The following is a 23,736-nucleotide window of genomic DNA, read 5'->3' as shown; positions in this document are numbered from 1 at the left end:
ACCCTCCATCCCTGCACGCGTTTTGATTTTAAACTCCATCACCGCCTCCATCCCCGTTTCATGTCCTCAATCCCCGGTCCAAATGGGGGCGAGGTAGGGCGGGGCCCTGTTTTCCCTCGATCCACTACCATCTAAAGAAGGATCGAGGACGGGGCGGTGGAAAGCGTCCATCCCCGCACGGGTTTTGATGTTAACCTCTATCTCCGGTCCAAACGGAGCGAGGCGGGGCCTCATTTTCCCTGGTCCACTACCATCCCTACTTAAGAGTTGACTCCCTCGTTTGTATAGAGGCCATTTAAGCAAACATATGAGATGAGGCAAGGAGTTGCGACTCTAACCTTTTGGAAAGAGTAGAGCAGGAAGAAATTAAACCATTTCAAACCAAATTCAGTTCTCTCCCAACTGATTTTGTTGATGCAATTCAAGTCGCCTCACCTACTATTCAGGTATGTTGCAGTTCTCGTGTTTTGGTTCCTCCCACTTGTTTGGTTTTTTTATGAGACTTTTTCTCAAAAGCATCATTCATTTCTGGTCCTAATTCATTCCTATGTTGAGCCTAGTTCTTATGCAGAGGTAGTTTCCAAAGAAAAATGACAAAGGGCAATGGTTGAAGAGTTGAGTGATTTGGAACAAATGCAAACTTGGGAGCTTGTAAAACTATCACCTTAATAAAATGTAGTGGGATGCAAAGGTACTTATATAAGAGAGATGGTTTAATTGAGAGGTATAAAGTCAAATTAGTAGCCAAGTGATATAGTCAATAATATGACATTGATTTTGCAGAGACATTGCTTCATGTGACACACATGACATCTATTAGAACTTTGCTTGCAATGGTTGCTCTTAAGTCTTGAAGTTTATGGCAGTTAGATGTGAAAAATGCTCTTCAATGGAGATTTAGAAGAAGTCTACATGGAGATTCCTCAAGGATATATTGATCTTGAAGGAAGAGATGCAAGCTAAAGAGAACATTATATGGTCTTAAACAAGCTCTATGGAAGCTATACATCTTCTTAGACAACTTATTGAAAGATATAGAGAGAGGAACAAAGATTTGCATATGGTTTTTATTGATTTAGAGAAGGCATATGATAGAGTACCTAGGGACGTTCTCTGGTGGACAATGATGAAGAAAGGTGTTTCTCTCAAGTACATTAGTATAATTAAAGATATGTATGAAGGAGTAGTAACCAATGTCCGCACTTGTGGAGGGGTGACAACCAATTTTCCGATAACGGTTGGGTTACATCAAGGATATACTTTAAGCCCTTTCCTATTTGTGATAGTGATGGATGAGCTTACGAGATCAATTCAAGAAAATGTACCGTGGTGTATGTTGTTTGCCGATGATATTGTTTTGATTGATGAGTCTAGAGCTGGGGTTAATGCTAAGTTAGAATTATGGAGACAGACATTGGAAGCTAGAGGTTTTAAGTTGAGTAAGAGTAAGACTGAATATATGGGATGTCGGTTTAGTAAGCAACGAAGTAGTGATGGGAGTGTAGTGAAGCTTGGTGAGCAAGAAATACCGGTGAATGATTATTTCAAATATTTGGGATCCATCATTCAAAAGTATGGAGAAATTGATGGAGATGTAAATCATAGGATAAAGGTTGGGTGGATGAAATGGAAAAGTGCAACTGGAGTGTTGTGCGATCGTAGAATGCCATTGCGGTTGAAGGAAAAGTTTTATAGGACGACTATTAGACCCGCTTTACTATATGGTACGGAATGTTGGGCTGCCAAGAGACATCATATTCAAAAAATGAGTGTAGCTGAGATGCGGATACTTAGATGGATGTGTGGAAATACATTAAAAGATAAGATTCGGAACGAGGAGATACGTAAGAAGGTAGGTGTTGCACCCATTGAAAATAAGATGCGAGAGAATCGTTTACGGTGGTTTGGACATATTCGGCGAAGGCCTAATGATGCTCCAGTTAGAAGGTTGGAGAAATGGGAAAATATATTAGTTAAAAGAGGTCGGGGTAGGCCTAGGAAGACTTGGATGGAGATGATAGGTAAGGATATGAATGCTTTGAACCTCACCGAGGACATGGCATTGGATAGAAATGATTGGAGGAAAAGGATTCATGTGGAAGACCCAAAATGAATTTCTTTTTTGGTTCATATCGCTGACCCCAATTGTTTTGGGATGAAGGCGTAGTTGTTGTTGTTGTAATCAAATCATTGGGATTCAAGCAAAGTCGTTATGATCCAAGATTGTTTGTGTCATCATCAAACCAAGGTAAACATATACTTCTTTTATATGTAGATGATATGGATTGTTAAAGAGGATGATGTTCCGAAGATTGAAGTCACAAAATTAAAGTTCGCCAATATATTTGAAACGAAGGATCTAGGAATGTCATACTCAAGATGAGAAATCTATTTGGCCCAGCATAAGTGTGTTACTTGATTAGTGTCAAAAGTAAGACTTGCTGATGATACTAAGAGAGTGGATTCTCCTATGAAATCCAATGCAAAATTAAGAGCACTAGATAGAGAACTAGATGATCCAGTTATATACATGCAATTGGTTGGTAGTCTGATATACCTAACGATAACCAGGCCAAATATTTCTTATGTTCATGCAGTTAGTCAGTTCATGAGTGCACCGAGATTAGTGCATCTTGCTAGTGTATTGAGGATAATCAGATATGTTAAGACACTATGCACTACGTGATGTTCTTTTCTTCTACTTGTGAGATTAAAGCCTATTGTGATGCTGATTTTGGGAGCTCTACTACCATTCTGTGTTTTCTGAGAGCTCATTGATTTCGTGGAAGAGCAAAAAACAACACAGAGTGGCTCTATCCACAACTGAGGCAAAGTATAGAGCTATGGGTCAAGTGATGACAGAACTCATTGGGATTAAATGGCTGTTGAGAGATCTAGGTGTTCTTATTCATGAGAAGAGCCCTCTATATTGTGACAGTGCAATTCATATTGTCAAGAATTTTGAGCTGCATGAGAAAAGAAAGCATATTGAGATTGATTGTCACTTTACAAGGTGTGTTTATGAAGATAGAATTATCTCTCGTGTACACGTGGGGTCCATGGAGCAAATTGCTGATGTGTTCACAAAAGAATCTTCCACCATTTCACTTTAGAGCATCTCTCTAAATTTGGAATGATCCCATTTGCATCATCTCAAGCTTGAGGGGAAGTGTTGAAATATGTATATTTTCTTATCTCATGTGCATACATGTAATTATAAGGGCATTTGTGTACTTTAGTGTAACTGTAGAATAGAAGTCAAAGTAAGAGGTCCATTGGTGTCTAATTTTTATTAATTTGTTAGAGAAAGGGGGTCAACCCTTATATCAGCTATAAGCTCTCATTCTTTCTCAATGATGTTTTCTCTCTAAGAGTTTTCCTCATCTTCTCTTGCATTGTTCCTTCTATAGCTCGAATAGCAAGAAGCTCCAAGTAGGAAGCATTGGACATGTTGAGTTGTTTGGATAACTATATATAATTCACATGTCCTTATTCACCTTCTAATTTTGATTTTAATATAAAAGACCTTGTCCACAACACATATGACCCATCCACAATCTCTTCTACATTGGACCTATCTTATCATACAAATCTCCTTGAAGATGACTATGTCTTTGATGAGATTGTGGTTAATCAAGTATTTAATTGAGTGGAAGGATCGACCTCTTTAAATAATACATAAGTTACACACGAGGAACTCCAGATTTAATCCAAACTTATTCAAGTTCTTCTAGAGTAGATCAGGTTTGGGAATGAAACAATTCAAGCTGGAAAGTTAATGAAAACTATGATCCAACTAGATCCAGGAGAGTCAAGATACATACTTATGACACTACCACACTTGTGCTTTATGGAGACTAGTTTGCAAATATGTTCAAGACATGGTGCGACCCAATTTTGAGTCTTAGTTGTTTTCGGTTCCATTTTAGTTTCAATTCAAAGTCATGGATTTCTAGTTTAACTCAATTATGTATAATTATAATGATTTAGTTCCTTTTTGTGTAGTTTTAATTCTTTTTTTATTTGTTTCAGTTGTACACTGTTCAAGAGTTATTTAGTAGTAACCAAAGCCGAAGGTCCACATAACAAATACAAATAGTTTCATGTTTCAATTTGAGTCAATATAAGTTTGATTATTGGATGAGAATTAAGTTTCTTTTGCTTCTATTTTGAAACAAGAGCATCCTAAGCATGATGCTTACAAATGGTATAGTGTAATGGCATGGTCAACCCTTGGAGTGATACAAAGATTTGTGCATCTCATTTTTGCAGATTTTTACCACAGGTTGATACAATTTGCTTTGACCCATAACTTTGCATTATTTGAAAACCAATAACAAATTATAACATTACTTGTCTTTGATTTGCACATGAAAGTTCCTGATGTGTTTCATCCTAGATTGACTATGTTTATTTTCTTTTCTCATCCTCTCTCCTCTTTTATTTTATCTTGATTTTTGCTTTCTTTCTAAGTTGTTACCCATGTCTAATCCTCAGCAACAGATAATTGTTGATTGCTTTAACACCTATCTTAACATGGATACCAGACTATGTCACATGGACTTTTCCATAGGGTCGCCGCACCCACGTTGACGTGACACGGGTGCGGCACCTGGTGCAGCTACAATGAGAATCAGCCGCACCGAGTGCGGTCAACCTGCACCCAGAGTTTTAAATGTCCACAAATGGACTCGATCAATTATGACCTAGTCCATTTTGGTCCAAGTAAAAAACCCACAAAATAGTGGTTTGGGGGGGAGGTTAGGGCACAATTGCATACCCCCCCCCACACACACACACACTTCTCGATGCCTCCTCCGCCTCCGATCCCCACTCCTCCTCCTCCTCCTCCTCTTACTATGGCAGCGACAGTGTTCTCCTTCTCTTCCAACAGTAGCAACACCGGTAAGCCTCTCTCTCCTCCTCTCTGCTTTCTCCTCTTCCGCCTCCTCTCTTTCTTTTTCTTCTAGTATGCAATCTGCTTGACTTGTACTCCGCAGATAATTTGATTTATTGCATGAATTTATGCATGATGAATTGATGATATGATAATTATTTTTATTCCATTAGTAATGCCAACTTAAAACTGCTAAAGTATATATATACCATCCTCGCACCCCCACACCCAAGTTTTTTTAAAGCCACATCTGCACCCGCACCTATGTGACATAGATACCAGATCATTTTCATGAAGTTTTCCATTAAGAATAGTGTGTGAGGGATATGGTATAATAGAAATGGAGTATCTTTGTAACAGTACTGCCACAACTGGCCGCCAATGCCCGTGACGATTATAGGATTCAGTTTCAGGTGAGCTCTGTAACAAACATTGTACAAGAGAAACTGTACTAGCAGTCTTTTTAATAGGACTACTGGTAGTTTAATATGTGAAAAAGATTGCATAACATGTTTTATATAGTCAAGGTCAGAGTAGTTTTTTTAATAAGACTACTAGCAGTTCAATATATGAAAAAGACTGCTTAACATGTTATATATGGACAAGGTCAGATTCAGCCTCATAAATTCAAGTTCAGATATCGCAGAGGATGTCTTGAGCCGACCTCAATGAAAATCCAAACTTGAATTTAAATCTGAGAGTTTATTAGTTAGATTTGATGGGGATTGACCTTGATCCATACCAATTGTAACCCAATGACAACCATAAACTTTATAAGAACCACCTGACAAAAGGAATGATGAGAAGACACTTAAAAGGCCAATGTGAAGTGGATAAAAGAGATGATCATCATGCACCCTTACACAACAACTCCTTAGGAAAAGGGCTAAGGTGGACAATGATTAGGAGAAATGGAAGTTTGGTCTTTGCTATGGTTACACCTTCAACAGTTGTCATCTAAAACCCAAAGGTAATCCTCAAAGTGGAGACCAAATCAAGCATGCCAAAATTAGCTCTTCTCTTTAAATGATGTGCCAAACAAGTATACAAGGTGGACATTTGTTTTGACAGACTGAGAACGGGGGCATATTTGAAAAGAATCTCACAATGAGATCACTGTTATTGACAAACTGAAGCGAGCAAACATGACATTTTAACATCACAGTTGCATTTTTTACAGCCGAATATTTTTTTCATCATGAATAAATCAAATTGTATCTCTAATATAGACCTTAAGCAAAATCATTGACAAATGCAATGATTGATAATCGAATTACTTAGCCCATCAACACTTTGAATGCAAACAAACTAATAAGACAACTTTTAACTTGTATGCATCCTTTTCAAGAATAAAACTTCTTAGTTAAGGCCCTCTTTTATGGCACTGAATTTCATGAAAGCCCATAAAAATGCCTGAATGAAAACTAGCAGAGTTCCATGAAAAGAATCACTGAAGCACCCAAATATCATGAACCAACATGAAGGCATGAAGTAGCATAAGCCATAGAACTAGGTGTATCGTAAGTTCTAACCTCTTGCATATTGAAGCCACGATACTTGCTGTAAAATCTCTAAGCTCCCAGTGGTTATCAGCAAATCTATTGCCAAGCTTCTTGGCAACCAAGCATGTGATAATAGATGGCATCAACTGGTGCAACTAAACAAAAAGAACACTTTTAAGGTACGACAAATCACATGCTTTTCCATAGACAGGCAAAGTAACAACTTCACACTGAATTGAAAAGCTAAAAATTAACTGATGAGCATATCTTCTCAAAGTGCAGCTTAATTGCTTGGAAAAGAAGATAGAAGATATGTCAAACATGAAAGAAAGAGACAGTCACCCTAAATGATCTCAACGTTCGGAGTGCCACATAAGAACATTAATATATAATATCTTGATTAGGGTTAATGACAATTACACCCTCTTTGTACTTTAATTACAGTAACACCATTATTAGGTGCCATTAAGCATGGTTTTAATATTACACAAGTCCCATCGTTAGTACACACTATGATACCATTTAAGGTTGGAATTAATCTCAGTGGGCATAAAAATTCGCCCTCAAGTTTGTACATTTAAGACCATCATGTACACTTTTTCTAGATAATTAAACTTATTAGCATTTATGCACCTTAACTAGGACTAAGTGAAAATGTTAGACAAGATTTTTAAAACTTGATAGAAGAAGCAATTCAACAAATTCTAGAGAATGAAACCATATTTATCTAAAGAGATTTGAATGAACAAATATAGAAGGTAAAGAATGTATTTGAAAGAATACATGAAGGATATGACTGAAGATAAGCATGAGATAGGAGAAATGAAAATTGATTTTGCAATTGCTTTTGATTTGTGTGGTAGCAAATCCGTACTTCTAAAAAAGAACAGGTGCACATTTGATAACTTTTAAGAGCAGATCTCAGTCGACACATATTGATTACTTTTTTAAGATGAAAAGTAAAAATGTTTAGGAATTGCAAGGTCACTCCAAGACAATGTACTACTACCCAACATAGATTACTAGTTACAGATTCATGCATAAATAGCATGATGATAAGAAAAAGAAAATATCAAGAAAACCCAAGAATTAGATGGTAAATTTTTTTAAAGGTGATAATATAAAAAAAGAAAATATTATTCGAACAAGGTGAATGAAATGAGATGTTAGTAGAGGCGAATGACATGTAGAATATGCATGTTGCCAAGCAAGTACTGGGAAAACAAAAGACAAATCCCACGCTGGAGGGAAGAAATTCAAAAATCAATCCAGGATAAGTATACTTTTAAACAATGGAAAAAGGTAAAAAAACATGATGAATTTGGAAAAATAAAAGCACCAAAGAAAGAGGAAAAAAAAGTCATTAATAAAGCTAAACATAATGCATATGATGAAATATATACAAAAAGGTTTTAGTCAAGGATGATTAAATTATGGAGAGACAAAGAAAATATGTTTGTTACTTGCTATATGAAGAATGAAAAAATGAAGTAGAACACAAAGGAGAGCATAATGAAGGAATGATTGATAGAATTAGTGAGGAGAACATCAAATAGAAACAAATAAGATGAAGAAAAATAAAGCATTTTCTCTGGATAATATGCCTATCCAAATATTAAATGTCAATGGATAAGATTGGGATGAAAAGGTTAACAATTAAAATACCATTTTAATTAAATTGGTAGATATAAGATTGTTTAATAATACTTTATCTACAGGAAAAATGTCAAATGAGTGGAGAGAGTCTTAACATTTAAGGGGCTACATCTTGGGGATCATGGTATCGTGGGATAGAGAGGGATGTGTAGTCAATGATTAGAAGTGAGGAAGAAGTATGGAGAGAGAAGAGAAGAGGCATCAGTCTATCATGGGACAATTGACACCATCCCATCTGAGTCCATGTCCATCATGATAAATTGTAGACTTAAGCAATATATCATGTCAGCAGAAGTAACCATTGAAATTTAAAACTATAAGATAGTTTAACAGTATGACAGACCGATTAAGCCATGTCTAACAAAGATGTATTACAAATGAGAAGGAAAAAGAACTACAAATTGTTGGAATTAGAAGCAGAAAATCTGCAATTAAATTGAAACCAACTTACATAAGGTTCAATGTGTATATGAGGATTCAGCAGAAGACTACGGACTACACGCATCAGAGCAAATAGGAGACGGAAATCATTTAAACTCCTGACAACCTATCACAAGGCTTGAGTGAGCATATGAAGCTCAAACTTGGGAACGGAAATAAAATACCAGATTTTGTATTTTGCATTACCTCATCTGCAATAAAATGTGTAAAATATGGAACTAAAGGATGAAGCCCTGAATCTGTGGCCAGACTCGCTAATGCTTCCTTAAAGAGCCGTGAGTCGGATCCACCAACAATAAGCTCCGTAATTTTATCAAAGTACAGCTGCAGAAGTCCAATAAAGGCTGGGTAAAAACATACAGAACATTCAAGAATTTATACCAAGATACACCAGAGTATTTTGTTTCATGACAAGAAACCTTTAGAACAATAACAGACATAAGTACAAAAAGTACCTGGAGCTCTCTTGATAATATGTGCTTAACAGGAAGCTTAATATCAACAGGAAGTACATCCTCTTTGCTGTGTTCAGGCTTATTTTCTGGAGGAGCTACAAGCACTGATGATAAAACAAAGAATCAATTCCAATATACTAGTAAAAATTAACTGGAAAAAGGCGTCTGTTTGTGAGTATCCTAAAAATTCAGTAGTTTCAAATTGACTGCATATGGTCTACAACGAGGTCCAACTGTAATATATCACTACCTAGTAGTCAAAGAAAAAAAGCATCTTAATTGACTGCATATGGTTTATAATGAGGTCCAAATGCAATATATCAGTATCAAGTAGACAAAGAGAAATACATCTTTGCTTGCAACTATGCTTACCGTATATTTAGACGGAGATACACACAATAGGATTGTGTGTAGAGTACTTCAGGCTTAATTCAGAATGATGACTAATGATTGGTCATGGCTTCACATTTCAGTATTGCATTAAATAGAAAGAAATTACAAAAATGATCTGAATAAGCAACATGGTTACAAACATTTTTTAAAAACATAATTTACAGTAGTGCCACTCATGTCACAACTGAAATATCAAGTCACAACTTCTAATAGCCTCCCCCACTACATAAGCTTTGGTCTGGACTTTTACACCTAGTCAATCAATGGGTAGGTCTTAGTCAGAGTTACTGGAAGCTTCTTAGATAGGTGGGAAGCTCGCTTCCCAAAAACTCGCTTCCGAAACTTGATGAGAACCTCGATTCCCCCACGCTTCTCCTATGCTTTCCACACGCTTCATTTATTCTTATTATATGTTCTCTTACTCAACTTTTCATGATTTTTATGTGTTTTCTCTGACTCTTCTCACTCACTTCCATGTGCTTTCGCTAAATTGGTACTTGGTAGTCATCATTTTTAGATTTTGTTAAATATTTAATTCTTACACTAAAAAATCATGAAATTTAATATTGGTCACTTTTATTTTAGTTTCTCATTCAATTATTATATTTCTTTTTTTATTTCTCGCTTCCCGCTTCCTATATATTTTAAAATGCATCGCTTCTCGCTTCCGCTTCCCGTATCGTTTCCCGCTTCCGCTTCCTAGTCTGGCAACCTTGGTCTTAGTTCCAGGTTTTGTGAAAGCAGTCAAACAAAAATAGGTGACAAACATCTCATGAAAGACATATAGCATCATGGACGCCTTGGATTTCATGACTAACTGATGCAGCGCATCTGGACCAATCCGGATGTACGCAAGAAACACCCAATTTGGGTTCACATGGGGGCTAGGGGTAAAATTGTTTTTTCACATGCATACATTTGTGTTTTATACATCTCAGAAAATTTATTCACACTTGGTTCATATTTTGTGATTTTCGGAACCTAGAACAATATTTTAATGTTTTTATTTTATTTTTTTTATAGGGGCTGAATCTTACAGATCTGGATAGTTCTAGTATCCAGTAAGAGTTTTTTGAAGTACTAGAGGGTGTAGGTCTATTGAATAGGTTTTTTTATTTTTGATTCAGATCTAGATCCATTTTTTTTAGGCCCACATGTCATGTGGTCACTTGTGATCAGATTTTGTATGAAGTGGGCACTTGAGTGACCAACCAGGGTCAGCCACCTCATCTCAAACTCATTAGCTCTTCTAGAGGTACAGTCCATATGGGGTTTTTCTCTCTCTCTTGCAAGCTCTCCATTGGCCAGCCAAGAGGAGAGTAAGACAAAAATTTCAAAAGATGTCCCTTCGTTGGCCTCTTGGGAGATGGCCTCCCAAACAACCAATGGGAGCCACAACCACTTTCTTTCCTCTTTAAAAGAGCTCTAGAAAATTGTGTAGGTGTCTTTTGCTAAATTTGAAAAAAAAAATCTGGAAAATAATGGAAGGAAGAAAATAGAGAGAAAAGCATGAAAAGAAAAACGTGAGTTCTTGTTGAGAGAACTTGTGAGGTTGAGGGAGTGAGTTCGAGATTTGAGAGAGAAGGACGAGTTTGATTCAACTCGCTATTCATTGAACGCCATACCGAGTAGTGTCCTTCCCTTTCAAGCTGTTGTGCGTGTTTGCTTGCTGGACGAGTGGGACACCCTCCATTAATGTGCCTTTGTGCAGGACGTGAAGGGTGCCATCCTCTTGTTGTATTTCATTGCTGCTACATTGTGTTTTGTTGGGTCGTTTGTTTTGGGGACAACCACAATTGGCCATTGCCAAAGGCGAACTTGTGGCTGGGTGTGGAAGCTAAGCTATTTCTTTCCAGATTTCTTGTGATTGCATGTTTAGGACTGATAGGAACCGAATCCAAGTCATATATCAGTCATTTTCCTGGGTTCCTTGACAATTTTTTTGTGCATTGTCACTTGTGAGTTCTAATCCTAAGAAACAAAAGGTTTATGTTGATTAAACTTTAGTATTTCATGTGTGCTCGGAAAATCTACCCCGACTGAATTTGGTGGCACAATACAATCTGATATTTGTGATTCTGTTTAGAGGTTCAATATTAGAAATTGCTGTTTGAAGTTTAGATCCAAAAATCTGCGGGACATAGTTGCATAAACAGTAAAATATTTAATATGTTGTGGCGAATTTTGGATGTCTGGTTCGATTTTCAGAATCATGATTTAGATTTATTGGCTGTTCTGTAGTACAGTCGGTGACTGTGTTAACGCTGCCCCCTGCTTTGGTCGCTCTCGATTGAGAGTGCTGACGGAGACCAGTCCATCTGTTGTTGGAGTAAACTCTGTTTTACTTCATCGGACTGTGCAGCATCAATCGAGACTTGCATGGTTCCCTGTTGACGTCAAGATTGGTTTGTGTTAGATCTGGAATGATCTATCTTGATTCCCTATTTAGCTGAGTTCGAACAATGCATGTGCGTGTGTCGACTTGACTGAACATCTGTCACATCTGATTGGAAATCACTATTCAACTGCTGTATAACATTCCAGTTTGAACATCCTAGATCGAACTGAACTGTGCGTGAACCAAAATGTAATTAGGCACGGTCACAGACTTCCTGAAAATTTAATTACCAGAACTGAAAAGGGTGTTAGAAATTAATTGTATTTTCTGTTTATGAAACATCTAGTATTAGTTCCGTTAGTGGCTGTTTGCCATAAACAGTATTCCTTGTGGTTGCATCAGCATTGGCGTGGGTAGCAACATTGTTCTTCATTGAGAACCAATTCTACCATCCAAACCTATATATATAGTTAAATTTATGAACTTTGGGACAGTTGAATTCCGGCATTCCAAACATATATATATATATATATATTCCGCAAACTGCCCCCAGTTCTTTCAGTTTATGTATCCCTCTCTCTCTCTCTCTCTCTCTCTCTCTCTCTATATATATATATATATATAGTCTTAGTGAGTCTAGCATAGTTAGCGTTTTATTTCCAAAAAAACAACAAAAATATTCCGTTTCAAAAATTATTTTCTCCATTTAGATTTTATCGCTTCTGCATCATACGCTTGGCATGTACTCGTATTCGCGAGACCGACCTCCTGTAGTTGGGTCGTGTCTACATCACTAAGGCTTATGCCCGTAAGTTCCTTTGTGTGCAACTTGGTTTTTTCATCCAATAAATCTTGCCTCCAACTCAATCTTCAATTTTTTTCCTTGTAAAATGTTGATCTATTTCAATGTGATTCAAAGAAATTTTGTCATAATTCATAAAACAACACTATTCAATGCTTTCATCTACTTCACAAAAGGGTGTCAAATCCATGTTATTATTGATGTAACTACTACCATGGATCTGCACTGTCAATACCTACACAAGCAACTGCTCTTTGTTTCTTACTACTGCAAGATATTATTCTTTCAAAGAAACATGACACTTAGAAATGAACTATCTTCCGTTCTTGTGAAATCCAACATCTGAAAATATCATTATAGTAATCACACCCTCGTTTTGAAGATATATTTATATATACCAAGCCATCATTAAATGTAAATTTAGAATTTTAGATACAATAAAATTCTCTTCACAATATCTGCATGAACTTTAGTTAGATACCATAGATCTGCACTGTCAATACCTACACAAGCAACTGCTCTTTGTTTCTTACTACTGCAAGATATTATTCTTACAAAGAAACATATGACACTTAGAAATGAACTATCTTCCATTGTGAAATCCAACATCTGAAAATATCATTATAGTAATCACACCCTCGTTTTGAAGATAGATTTATATATACCAAGCCATCATTAAATGTAAATTTAGAACTTTAGATACAATAAAATTCTCTTAACAATATCTGCAAGAACTTTTCTTGGTTCATCCACGCATTTGTGACACCTGAACCATTGCATACGAGATGTCAGAGTGTCATTCCGGTGGCTTGCAGCTGAATTATGGGAGTGAGGCATGGCTGGAGGAGGCAACCAATGCCTTGACTGCTCAACTCGCTGAGGCAACACTAAGGGCTCTTAAGAAACTTATTTTTGTGAGGGTTTGGAGATCTAAACTCAAGATCATGCTGCTCACTTTGATGCCTGCACGCAGGAGTTGCACGAGGAAGTGCACTCCATGGTTGAGGTGTTCAAGCAACTCCAAGTGTGCACCTAATGGAGGTCAATGAACTGAAACACTTCAATGGAGCCCAAAGCTCAGACGAAGTCAAAATTTCTGAGATATTGATCAAAATTGTTCATACGCTAGAAGACGACCAGGTAACTATGGATAGCATGTATCTACTATTAGAATATAGATCGGATATGGATCCAGTACTGGATCCATATCCATATAGAATAGGTTCGCGTGGTTGATACATTATAATGTATTATACATTACTAACCAGGGGCAATCTTGCCATTGTAAAATATTATTGTAAACCTATTCTATATTAATGATGTTTTAGTGCAGCACGCTGAGATTGAAGTGGCTGCCGATTCCAAGGAAATCCTCTCCTCTCTTCCCCACTCCTCCTTCTCGGTATTCACGATAGAACTGCCAACCCGAGCAGTTTTAACATGGTATCAGAGCAGCGATTAATCTGGGCATAAAAGTGCTCTCCTGAGGGATCGTGAAAGGATCTGTCAAGCCTTCAGCCGAATCTTTTCCTGCCAAGCCTTCAGTCGAGTCTTTTCCCTCATCAGCGATCGTGAAAAGGCCAAGCCTTCAGCCAAGTCTTTTCCCTCATCAGCGATCGTGAAAGTGTCAAGCCTTCAGCCGAGTCTTTTCCCTCATCAGCGATCGTAAAAAGGCCTACTTCACGACCTACCGTGCCTAACCTTCAGTCGAGTTCACAGACGAGCTGAGTCTCCTCTTCCTCCTCTTCAGAACAGCCGAGTTTCTCATCTTCAGAACAGCTGAGTTTCTCCTCTTCAGAACAGCCGAGTTCCCCCTCTTCAGTCGAGTTTCAAACAGGTCACCTCTTCAGCCGAGTCTTCTGCTCTTCATCCCCTTCAGCCGAGTTTGAAACAGCCACTAGAGTTTTCATTTCAGTTTCAGTCACTAATACTTCAAGCAAGCTGTATCTTCTCGTTGTCAACCAGCTACCAATGGATACTTCAAGCAATTCGGGTCTTTATTCCAACTTCCTTGGACAGCTAGTTTCAGAAAAATTGACTGCCAACAACTACCTGACTTGGAAAAGGCAAATTGCTCCTTTTATTCATAGTCAAGACCTTTCAAGCCACTTGGATGGATCTACTCCTATACCTCCAGAATTTATCATAACCGAAACCAAAGAAGATGGAGGATTGTCGAATACTATTCGCAATCCTGCATTTGTTTCTTGGATGAAGCGCGATCAGGCCCTTGTTGCATACATCACTTCCACATTATCTCAAGAGATATTGATTTCCATTCCTGATGATTGCACATCCAAAGTTTTGTGGGAGGTTTTAGCTCAGACATATTCTCAGATATCAGAGGCTAAAGTGTTGTTTCTCAAACGCGAATTTCAAATGTCAAGAAAGGGTGCAATGAGCATTATTAAATTCTTAAATCAAGTTAAAAGCATTATGGACAAGTTAGCCACGGTTGGATATCCAGTATCAGATAAAGAAAAGGTGCAACAAACATTGAATGCCTTGGGATCAGAATATTTGTCCTTGTGACCTCCTTATTGTGCTTACCTACATTACTCAGTTTTGAGGAATTACACGCCTAACTGCTTCAATACGAAATGACTCTGAAGAGCATGTCTGATACTTCAGCTGGACAATCATCTACGCATGAGGTTCTTGCCACAGGAATGATAGTTGATCGAGCACGAGGAGGACGTGGCAGAGGCAGGGGAATTGCCATCCAGGGTGGACGCGGATTACTACCCACACCAAATTTCACAGCCAGTTTTTCAAGGAATGTTCTCACATGCTATTAGTGTAATAAACAGGGTCACATCAAAGCCAACTGTTGGTTCAACCCGCAGAATCGAAACAAAACGCAAAATAATAGAAATATTGCTACACCAGGAACTGCAGGTACCTTTCGGGTCAGTGATGATGCTAAGGAGCATCTCTTATCTGCAATGGCCAACTTGAACTTGAAACGGAATGATGATGGAATATGGTATGTTGACTCTGGGGCAGCGACTCATGTTACTGGCAATGCAGGTAAATTCTCTACTTTGGTTCCCTATTCTGGAAAATCTAATATTGTAACCGGAGATGGGACTCACCACCCTATTTCAAACATAGGCAATGTCCTTATTCCTTTGTCTGAGTCATCTATTTCTTTATTTGATGTCGTTCATGCACCAAATATAAAGAAAAACATTGTCTTTGTATCTAAACTTGTTGACTCTACCAATTCATCTGTGGAATTTACTCCTACTTCTGTCTTTGTCAAAGATCTTCAAACGAAGGAGATGTTCGCTAAAGGAGAGCGACGTGGAAACATGTATGTCTTCAATGAAGATCCAGCCTCCAGTGTCTTGAAGCCCAAGTCTGATCATGTCTCTGAAAACGTCCTAAGTTTATCCAAATGTAATAAGCCAGATCTCTGGCATTCTCGTCTTGGTCATTGTAGTCAAGTCTTTATTGAAAAGTTAGTGTCCAATGGTTTTCTTTCAGAGTCTGTCTTCTATTCCTTTTGAGGTAATATGTTCTGATGTTTGGGGTTCAATTTGACAAATGGATTGAGGCGATGAATGAAGAAATAGAGGCACTTCATGAGTGTCGAACATGGGAGATAGTTGGTCGTCCCCCCGATAAAAATGTTGTTGGCTCAAAATGGGTGTATAAGATTAAATATAAACCCGATGGGAGCATTGAACGATACAAGGCACGTCTTGTTGCCAAAGGGTTCACCCAAGAATATGGTGAAGATTACGATGAGACCTTCAGTCCATTGGTGAAAATGGGAATCATTCGCATTATCCTCGGCCTGACCATTGAGCATGGGTGGAGCCTTAGTCAGCTTGATGTCAAAAATGCATTTCTTCATGGGGACTTAAAAGAAGAGGTCTATATGGAGCAACCTCAAGGTTATGTAGAGGGAGACCCAAAAGCATATGTATGTAAATTAACCAGAGCATTGTATGGTTTAAAGCAAGCCTCCCGGTCATGGTTTGAAAGCTTCTCCTCAGAGATTCAGAACCACGGTTTTATTCGTTCCCAACTAGACCATTCTTTATTCATATACAGGGATGGAACCACAGTAGTTTTCTTACTTATATATGTTGATGATATAGTGGTCACTGGTAATGCTCCAGAGCGTATTCAACAAATTAAAGTTTTGCTGAGTATGCGATTTAAGATGAAAGATCTTGGAAAGCTAAGGTATTTTCTTGGTGTAGAGGTGGACAGACAGGATAGAGAAATGTCATTAACTCAACACAAATACACTCTTGATCTTTTGGCCAAAGCAGGAATGACAAATTGCAAACCTGTGCCTACACCCAGTGTTGTCAATCAAAAACTCAGTATTTGTGATGGCGAGTTGTATCCTGATGCAACCAAGTATCGCAGTTTAGTGGGCATGTTACAGTATCTTACTTTTACTAGACCAGATATTGTATATTCTGTAAATCAAGTATCTCAGTTTATGCATGAACCAAAGACTGGTCATATGGATGTCGTCAAGCGTATTCTCTGATATCTAAAAGGCACGGTGGGTGATGGACTCAAATATGCTCAATCTTCATGGGAAACACCGAAACATGACATATTGGCCTATACAGATGCAGACTGGGCAGGAGACCCAGATGAAAAAAGGTCGGTTTCAGGATATTGTGTTTTCATTGGAAGCAATCTTATCTCATGGAGTAGCAGAAAACAGAAAGCTGTGGCAAGGTCTAGCACGGAGGCAGAATATAGATCTATGGCAGCTACCACAGCAGAAGTAACCTGGGTTAGGCATCTCCTTACAGAAATGGGAGAGAGTATCTCAAGTTCAACCCTCATGTGTGATAATAGAAGTGTTGTACAAATTGCTTTCAATCCTGTTCATCACGATCGGACCAAACATATTGAGATTGACCAACATTTCATCAGACAAAAGATAGCAGACAAAGAGATTGAACCGGTCTATGTGCCTTCAGAAGACCAAGTTGTTGATATGTTCACAAAAGGTCTCACAAGTAACCACTTTTGGTATCTGAAGAACAAGTTGCACATGGTTCAATCCCATGTACAACTTGAAGAAGGGTATTAGAATATAGATCGGATATGGATCCAGTACTGGATCCATATCCATATAGAATAGGTTCACGTGGTTGATACGTTATAATGTATTATACATTACTAACCAGGGGCAATCTTGCCATTGTAAAATATTATTGTAAACCTATTCTATATTAATGATGTTTTAGTGCAGCACGCTGAGATTGAAGTGGCTGCCGATTCCAAGGAAATCCCCTCTCCTCTCTCCTCTCTCCTCTCTCCTCTCTCCTCTCTTCCCCACTCCTCCTCGGTATTCACGATAGAACTGCCAACCCGAGCAGTTTTAACATCTACATGGTGATGCTTACCTATGGTGGCACACCAAATTGGAAGAAGATGCCAATGGTCAACAATCATCAATCTCCATGTAGGAAGAGATGAAGAAGGAACTCATGCATCAGTTCTTGTCAACCAACATTGCATGGTCGGCATGGGAGTCTCCTAGGCACCTGGAATAAACAGGGTTGGAGCGTGATTGCATCAAGTTTTCAATGGTTTGATGCTGGATATCAAGAACATGTTTGAGGACAAATTGTTCTACTTCACGAGTGGTTTGTCGCCAAAGGCACAGACTAAACATTGGTGCCAAGAGGTGAAGGACCTACCTTCGGCTTTGAAGGTGGCTGATTGATTGGTGGATTATTGTGTCAGAGCTCAAAACCACCACTTTGAGGTGCTTCATTTGCAAGGGCCCTCACTGAGCAATGGAATTGCATGCAGTGAAACACCCTGAATTGTTGCAATTAAGGTTCACACTCCTGAGATGGACCAGTCTTTGATGCAGTTCGAGTGAACCGTTGCAGTCAGCAATAGGAGAGTGACACTCTAATGTTTGTGCATGCCAAAGTGAACACAGCATCTGCAAAATATGATGCTTTGATATGGGAGCTACGCATAACTTTGTGGCAACCCAAGGAATGAACAAGTTGGGGTTATCACTGACTACCAACCCGAGTAAGGTAAAGCCAATCAATGCCCTAGCATATTTTGTACATGCCCTACCAAAAAAATGTGTTTAGACTTTTTGCTTCCCTCCAAAAAAAGACTCATTTTACCCCAAAAAATAACCATGTACTTTTAAAAATGTCATTATTTTTAAGGATGTTTTGCTCATTTTGAATGCAATTAATGTTCATTGACAAAATAAAACATGAGTAACTAACATTAAAGTTGATCTATAAATCTCAAAACAAAATCATATGTGCAAGTGCAACCATTTAACAAATGCACCATGTTGCAAGCATTTAATAAATAATACATCAAGAAAAAATCATAATTTACATTCATGTTGCAACCATTTAACAAATGCATCATATTGCAAGCATTTAATAAATAATACATCACAAAAAAATCATAATTCATATTCTTGTTGCAACCATTTAACAAAGAGCCATATAAAGGAACCAAAAAAGATCTGATTGATACCATATCTACTGATTCTACCCAAATGAAAGTACATGGAATGAAATTGGGCAAAACATATAGTTAAAGAATAAAGACTTAAAGTTAAACTAAAAACCAAAGAGAGGGAGAGAGAGGGAGAAAGTGAGAGACAGACTAACATAGCGAGAGAGAGGGAAAGAGAGAATGTAAAACTCAAGGTTTTCGGGAAAAAAAACTTTTGGGTCGGACCCGGGTCAGGTCCAGACCCGACCCAGATCCGAACTGGGTACCCGAAACCCTTCTCCCCTTCTCTTCTCACCGCAGCCTCGCCCCTCTCCGCCCTCGCGCGCTGGTGGCCTCAGCCGACACCCCCCTCTCTCCCGCTCTTTGTTTCATCCCCGAGCACTCCCTCTCTCTTGCTCGTGTTCCGGCAATACCTCCCCCCCCCCAAGAGACACAGAGGGAGCAAGAGGGAGAGGGAGTTGGAGAGAAGAGAGAGAGGGAGAGGGTCAAAGCGATAGAGAGAGAGAGAGGGCATACCTGAGGACACCCATCGCTGGAGGTCGATGGAGGTCACCAGAGGTCGATGGAGGTCACCGAAGGTCGGTGGAGGTCACTGAAGGTCGGTGGAGGTCGCCGAGAGAGATAGGAATGAAAACCACAACACAAATCTTACTCAATTTGGGGCTTTTTCACAAAATTTTAAAAATGACCAATTTTACCTTTAAAAAAACACAGTTTCTTTTATTTTTTTGGTAAAAACAGTTTAATAAGAGGTAAAATTATTCAACCCCAAAATATCAGGAAAAATGATTCCCCAACCTCAAATGGGAAGCGAGCTTCCCATTTTAAAGGCATGCTTCCCAGAGCATTTTAGAAGCATTGTGTTTCAGGGAAGCGCACTTCCCTAATGCTAATAACGTTATTGGTAACTTCCTTGACCTTTCAGAATCGAGCAGGCATCTGCCCCAATACATAGTCTTACAACTTTGCTTCAACCAATGTTTTTGGTAAAAAAATTCTCAAGCCAGGTCACTGCAACCCCTTTTGCAAGGAGGCACCCCTTCTCCTGAAGTTACGAGCTTTTCTTAGGAGTATAGCATGGGTGACTTCCGCACTATAGTGTCCCATACTCAGACATTAGCTTAAGGCATTTCCTCTACCCCTTCTTACCCTGAAAAAATTAAGGTTACCTTAAATCTTTGAACTGATACCATCTTTTGGCTAACTTAGCCTCCTCCGTCCCTCAGAACCAAGACTTCAGAAGATTGCTTAGCCTTGTTAATCTTCGGCACGCAAGAACACTCGATTAGTGAGCTATTGCACACTCTTTCAAGGGTGGCTGGTTCTAGGCAAACCTTTTGATTGTCTTTGCACCCTTACCTCCTTTATAATTGAATAGTCATTTAGAGGCCTTAGCTTGTGATCCGGGTTGTTGCCCTCTCAACACTGAAGCTTATCCTCCATTATCTCACCATCCGACCTTAACCCTTATTATATGGTTTTGGGTCATATCTAGTATTCTATTTTGCCTTAATTTGGTATTGCTCTCGCGGCCTGCACCAAGACAGTGCTTTACCCCTAGATGTATAATCAATTGTCATGCCTCAATGCAGATTCTAATTTTTTTCATCTTCACAACTAGACTGTTTTTTCTAGTCCAATCCACGTCCCTGTATGAAATCTTCAGCCACTAGCTTGACACTATACCTCTCAAAACTTCCATTAGATTAGATTTAACTTTTTATGTCCAGATGCAACCACCCACATTTGGATCTCTTGGTCTCCTTGCAATATAGTGTCACACCCATGAACCCCATTCACTCATTGCTTTTACCAATCTTTGGTCTCGTCTTGGTTCCATCATACTTGGATAAGTACTCTGTTATTTTTTGTTCATCCATTTGGAGTATGACCTGGCCATCCTTATAGAATGCATCAATATGTTCATGTGCTGGTTGTTCTACCTTTTTAGGGTGATCGATGTACTCATCAATAAAAGCTGTCTTCAATCAGCCATGCATACACCAGTGGCTGATATAATTCAACTTTGTGTTCTCCCAAACTATTCTTAAGGTGTTTCTCCCTAACCTATCATGTCTTCTTAATTTTTGATGAAAATTTGATGAAGGTTTTCACTTCAAACAAAAAGGCATCTATCACAACTTCACAATCAGAAATAGCAGCGTGAAACATATCTAAGTCAGCAACCAAGGCAAAAATAATGTTTACAGCCAACATTGCTAGAGGGACTTCAAGGACTTTATTTTATGTAAAGGACCATGAAGCATGTTATTCATCTAAGAGAGATTATTAATGCTAGTCTGGGACAATCTGGCTACTTCAACCTTTCCCTGCATTTAAGAAATGCTTTAAAAAAGGACCTTGCTTTGGATAGAATGGCAGAATGAGAAATCCACAACATTGGACAACAGCAAGTTCCCAGAAAAAAAAAAGACATACAATAAAAAAAGGCATTTAGGTTATTGAAAGAGACCGTCTACAGGAGCATTTTCAGGAATTGCAGGTTGCACTCCTTCAATAGCCAACCAATGAACAGTAACTGCAGTATCAAGTGGTGCTTTTGGTAGTGGTGCTTCAATTACCTCCATAACAAAACCAAAAGTGGAGTTAGAATAAAAAAAGTCACAAAGTATCATTGAGAAACATAGACAATGAAAAAATACCAAGTTTTACTCACATCTTTGAATTCCACATCTTTGTCATCAATGTAAAATAAATCCTTGTGACCCACAGCCTTTTTAAACCGCAATGGATCTCCCGAAGCAAAGCCATAAATTGGCTACCAAAAGGAAATTCAATGTGTGAAGAAAACAAAAAAAGTATCAATCATGAATAACGGAAAGATACAATAAGACCTTACAAACTAATTGACGAGATCTTATAATTCATATAATTAGAATATGCATGACACAGAATACGAAAGAGTTGATATAGATAATTGATAAAGAAATTAGTGTAATTGAGCTGCCAGACATGATGTGAATTTAATTTGAGTTGCAACACCACATGCACTGCCCAACAACTAAATGACCACAGAAGAACAAACCACAAAATTCATATAGCATGATTCTTTTTTTTTTTTTGAGAAAATAAATCATATAGCATGATTCTTTTTTTTTTGAGGAAATAAATCATATAGCATGATTCAAGCAATATCAAGTGGACATGTTAGTGTATGTTTGTTTGGTGTAATGACATTACAGAGGTTATTAAAGGATGTTGCAACTCATTATAAATAAAATAGATAGAAAAAGAAGTTCATCCAACTAAATGATAGTAGATGATACTTAGGTTTTCACTGATCAAACTGTGTAATGACATTACAGAGGTTATTAAAGGATGTTGCAACTCATTATAAATAAAATAGATAGAAAAAGAAGTTTATCTAACTAAATGATAGTAGATGATACTTAGATTTTCACTGATCAAACTATCTTAATACAAAGATAAATCCATGCAATGATCAAGAATTCAAGAGTGAGAAAATCAAGGAGTGAAACATAGACAATAGACAAAAGCATTGCCTGCCACAAACCAAATATATCGAGTCATGAAGGATGTTAATGAAATTATCTGGCTTCAGTTAAATAACAGCTAGGTCAACATCACATGTTATGACAACTGCATTGGATACATCTTTATTCAATTAGACAAATTTTAGAGTTTGAATGAAAAAAGGGAGATTTATTATTGTAAAAAAAAGTCACGAGGATAGGCAGACATGTAGCCCCACGCAATTACAATAATGGGGTTAGGAGGGTTATAATAGAAGCTAGTGGTGAGAAGATAAATGACAACTGGAGTCAACATGAACAATCCAAGAGATCCCATTCTGTGCCATTTTCTGATTGCCCAAATTCTAGTTTGCTGTTGTACATTCCCATGTTTCCAGAAAAAAATTCTAATAGCTAAACTTGCAATTGCATTAGAACAGTGGAACATCTGTTAAACTGCATGATTGCGGTTGGAACGAGTCATGGAAATAGTTGGTTTTAGCAAGCAAAAACTGGAAGGCAAATCAAAAGAAAATAGACAGAGAAGTTCAAGTATCATTGTAAGAGTCACCTTTGATCTACACCAAAACCACACAACAGAATCTGAAATGATAGCATATGCACCATCGTTTCACTGTAAACGGTAAAGGAAGAACCATCGTAATTTGATATGAACAAGGAAAAAAGGGAAAAAAAAAAAGAAACACTGCTTGAATGTTGAAACTCTACAATTCATATCTTCCATGAAGTGGAAATGAGTAAGAGCCCCTATTTTGAAATTAACCTCTAATTATCAAAAGATGTTCATATTAACTGTTACCAGGGAATGCATCTTGCTTAGAACAAACATGACACCCATCACGAGGTTAATCACCAACTATCCAAAAGTTGATTATTTTCTTGGATGAGATGAAGATTAAACCTCCATCACCAATTATTCAAAAGTTGATTATTTTCCCAGATGAGATGAACATTAAGGCATGATTCTCTGGTTTTATCAGGTTCCCTAAAGAGAATGCGACAGCAATTAGAGGGAGATGATTTTTCTGAATTCTAATATTTTTTCTAAATTAATCCAAAGACAGTTTTCTAATATTGCTTGGCAAATTTTTGAAGAGTTCTGACAATGCAAATCATGCAAAACTTAGTCCTTAGGCTGCACTTTTACACCCCAAATAATAGCAAATTGTTCTCATAACAAATCTTACAGAAGTATAATAATGCAGCTGAATGCCAAAAACTGATCCACTGAGTACCAACTAAGATAACGCC

The 23,736-nt window shown here is 38.0% G+C and overlaps 1 protein-coding gene across 2 annotated transcripts in view; it reads right to left on the bottom strand.

The window, feature by feature from the left end:
* Positions 1-23,736, bottom strand: part of LOC149818693 (transcription initiation factor TFIID subunit 6-like) — a 48,970-nt gene that overhangs the window by 4,559 nt on the left and 20,675 nt on the right. For both annotated transcript variants that reach the window (XM_089984637.1, XM_089984638.1), the window contains exons 3-8: positions 21,648-21,749; positions 21,444-21,552; positions 8,952-9,055; positions 8,683-8,820; positions 8,507-8,602; positions 6,430-6,554 (exon numbers count right to left, since the gene is read on the bottom strand). In XM_089984637.1, coding sequence (XP_089840763.1) covers positions 6,430-6,554; positions 8,507-8,602; positions 8,683-8,820; positions 8,952-9,055; positions 21,444-21,552; positions 21,648-21,749 — 674 coding nt within the window. The remainder of the gene's footprint in view (positions 1-6,429; positions 6,555-8,506; positions 8,603-8,682; positions 8,821-8,951; positions 9,056-21,443; positions 21,553-21,647; positions 21,750-23,736) is intronic.

The sequence above is a fragment of the Nuphar pumila genome, chromosome 13 (genome assembly GCF_984573655.1).
Source record: "Nuphar pumila chromosome 13, dmNupPumi1.hap1.1, whole genome shotgun sequence".
Classification (NCBI taxonomy): domain Eukaryota; kingdom Viridiplantae; phylum Streptophyta; class Magnoliopsida; order Nymphaeales; family Nymphaeaceae; genus Nuphar; species Nuphar pumila.
The sequence above is the reverse complement of the archived record's forward strand: the minus strand, read 5'-3'. Positions and strand labels throughout refer to the sequence as shown.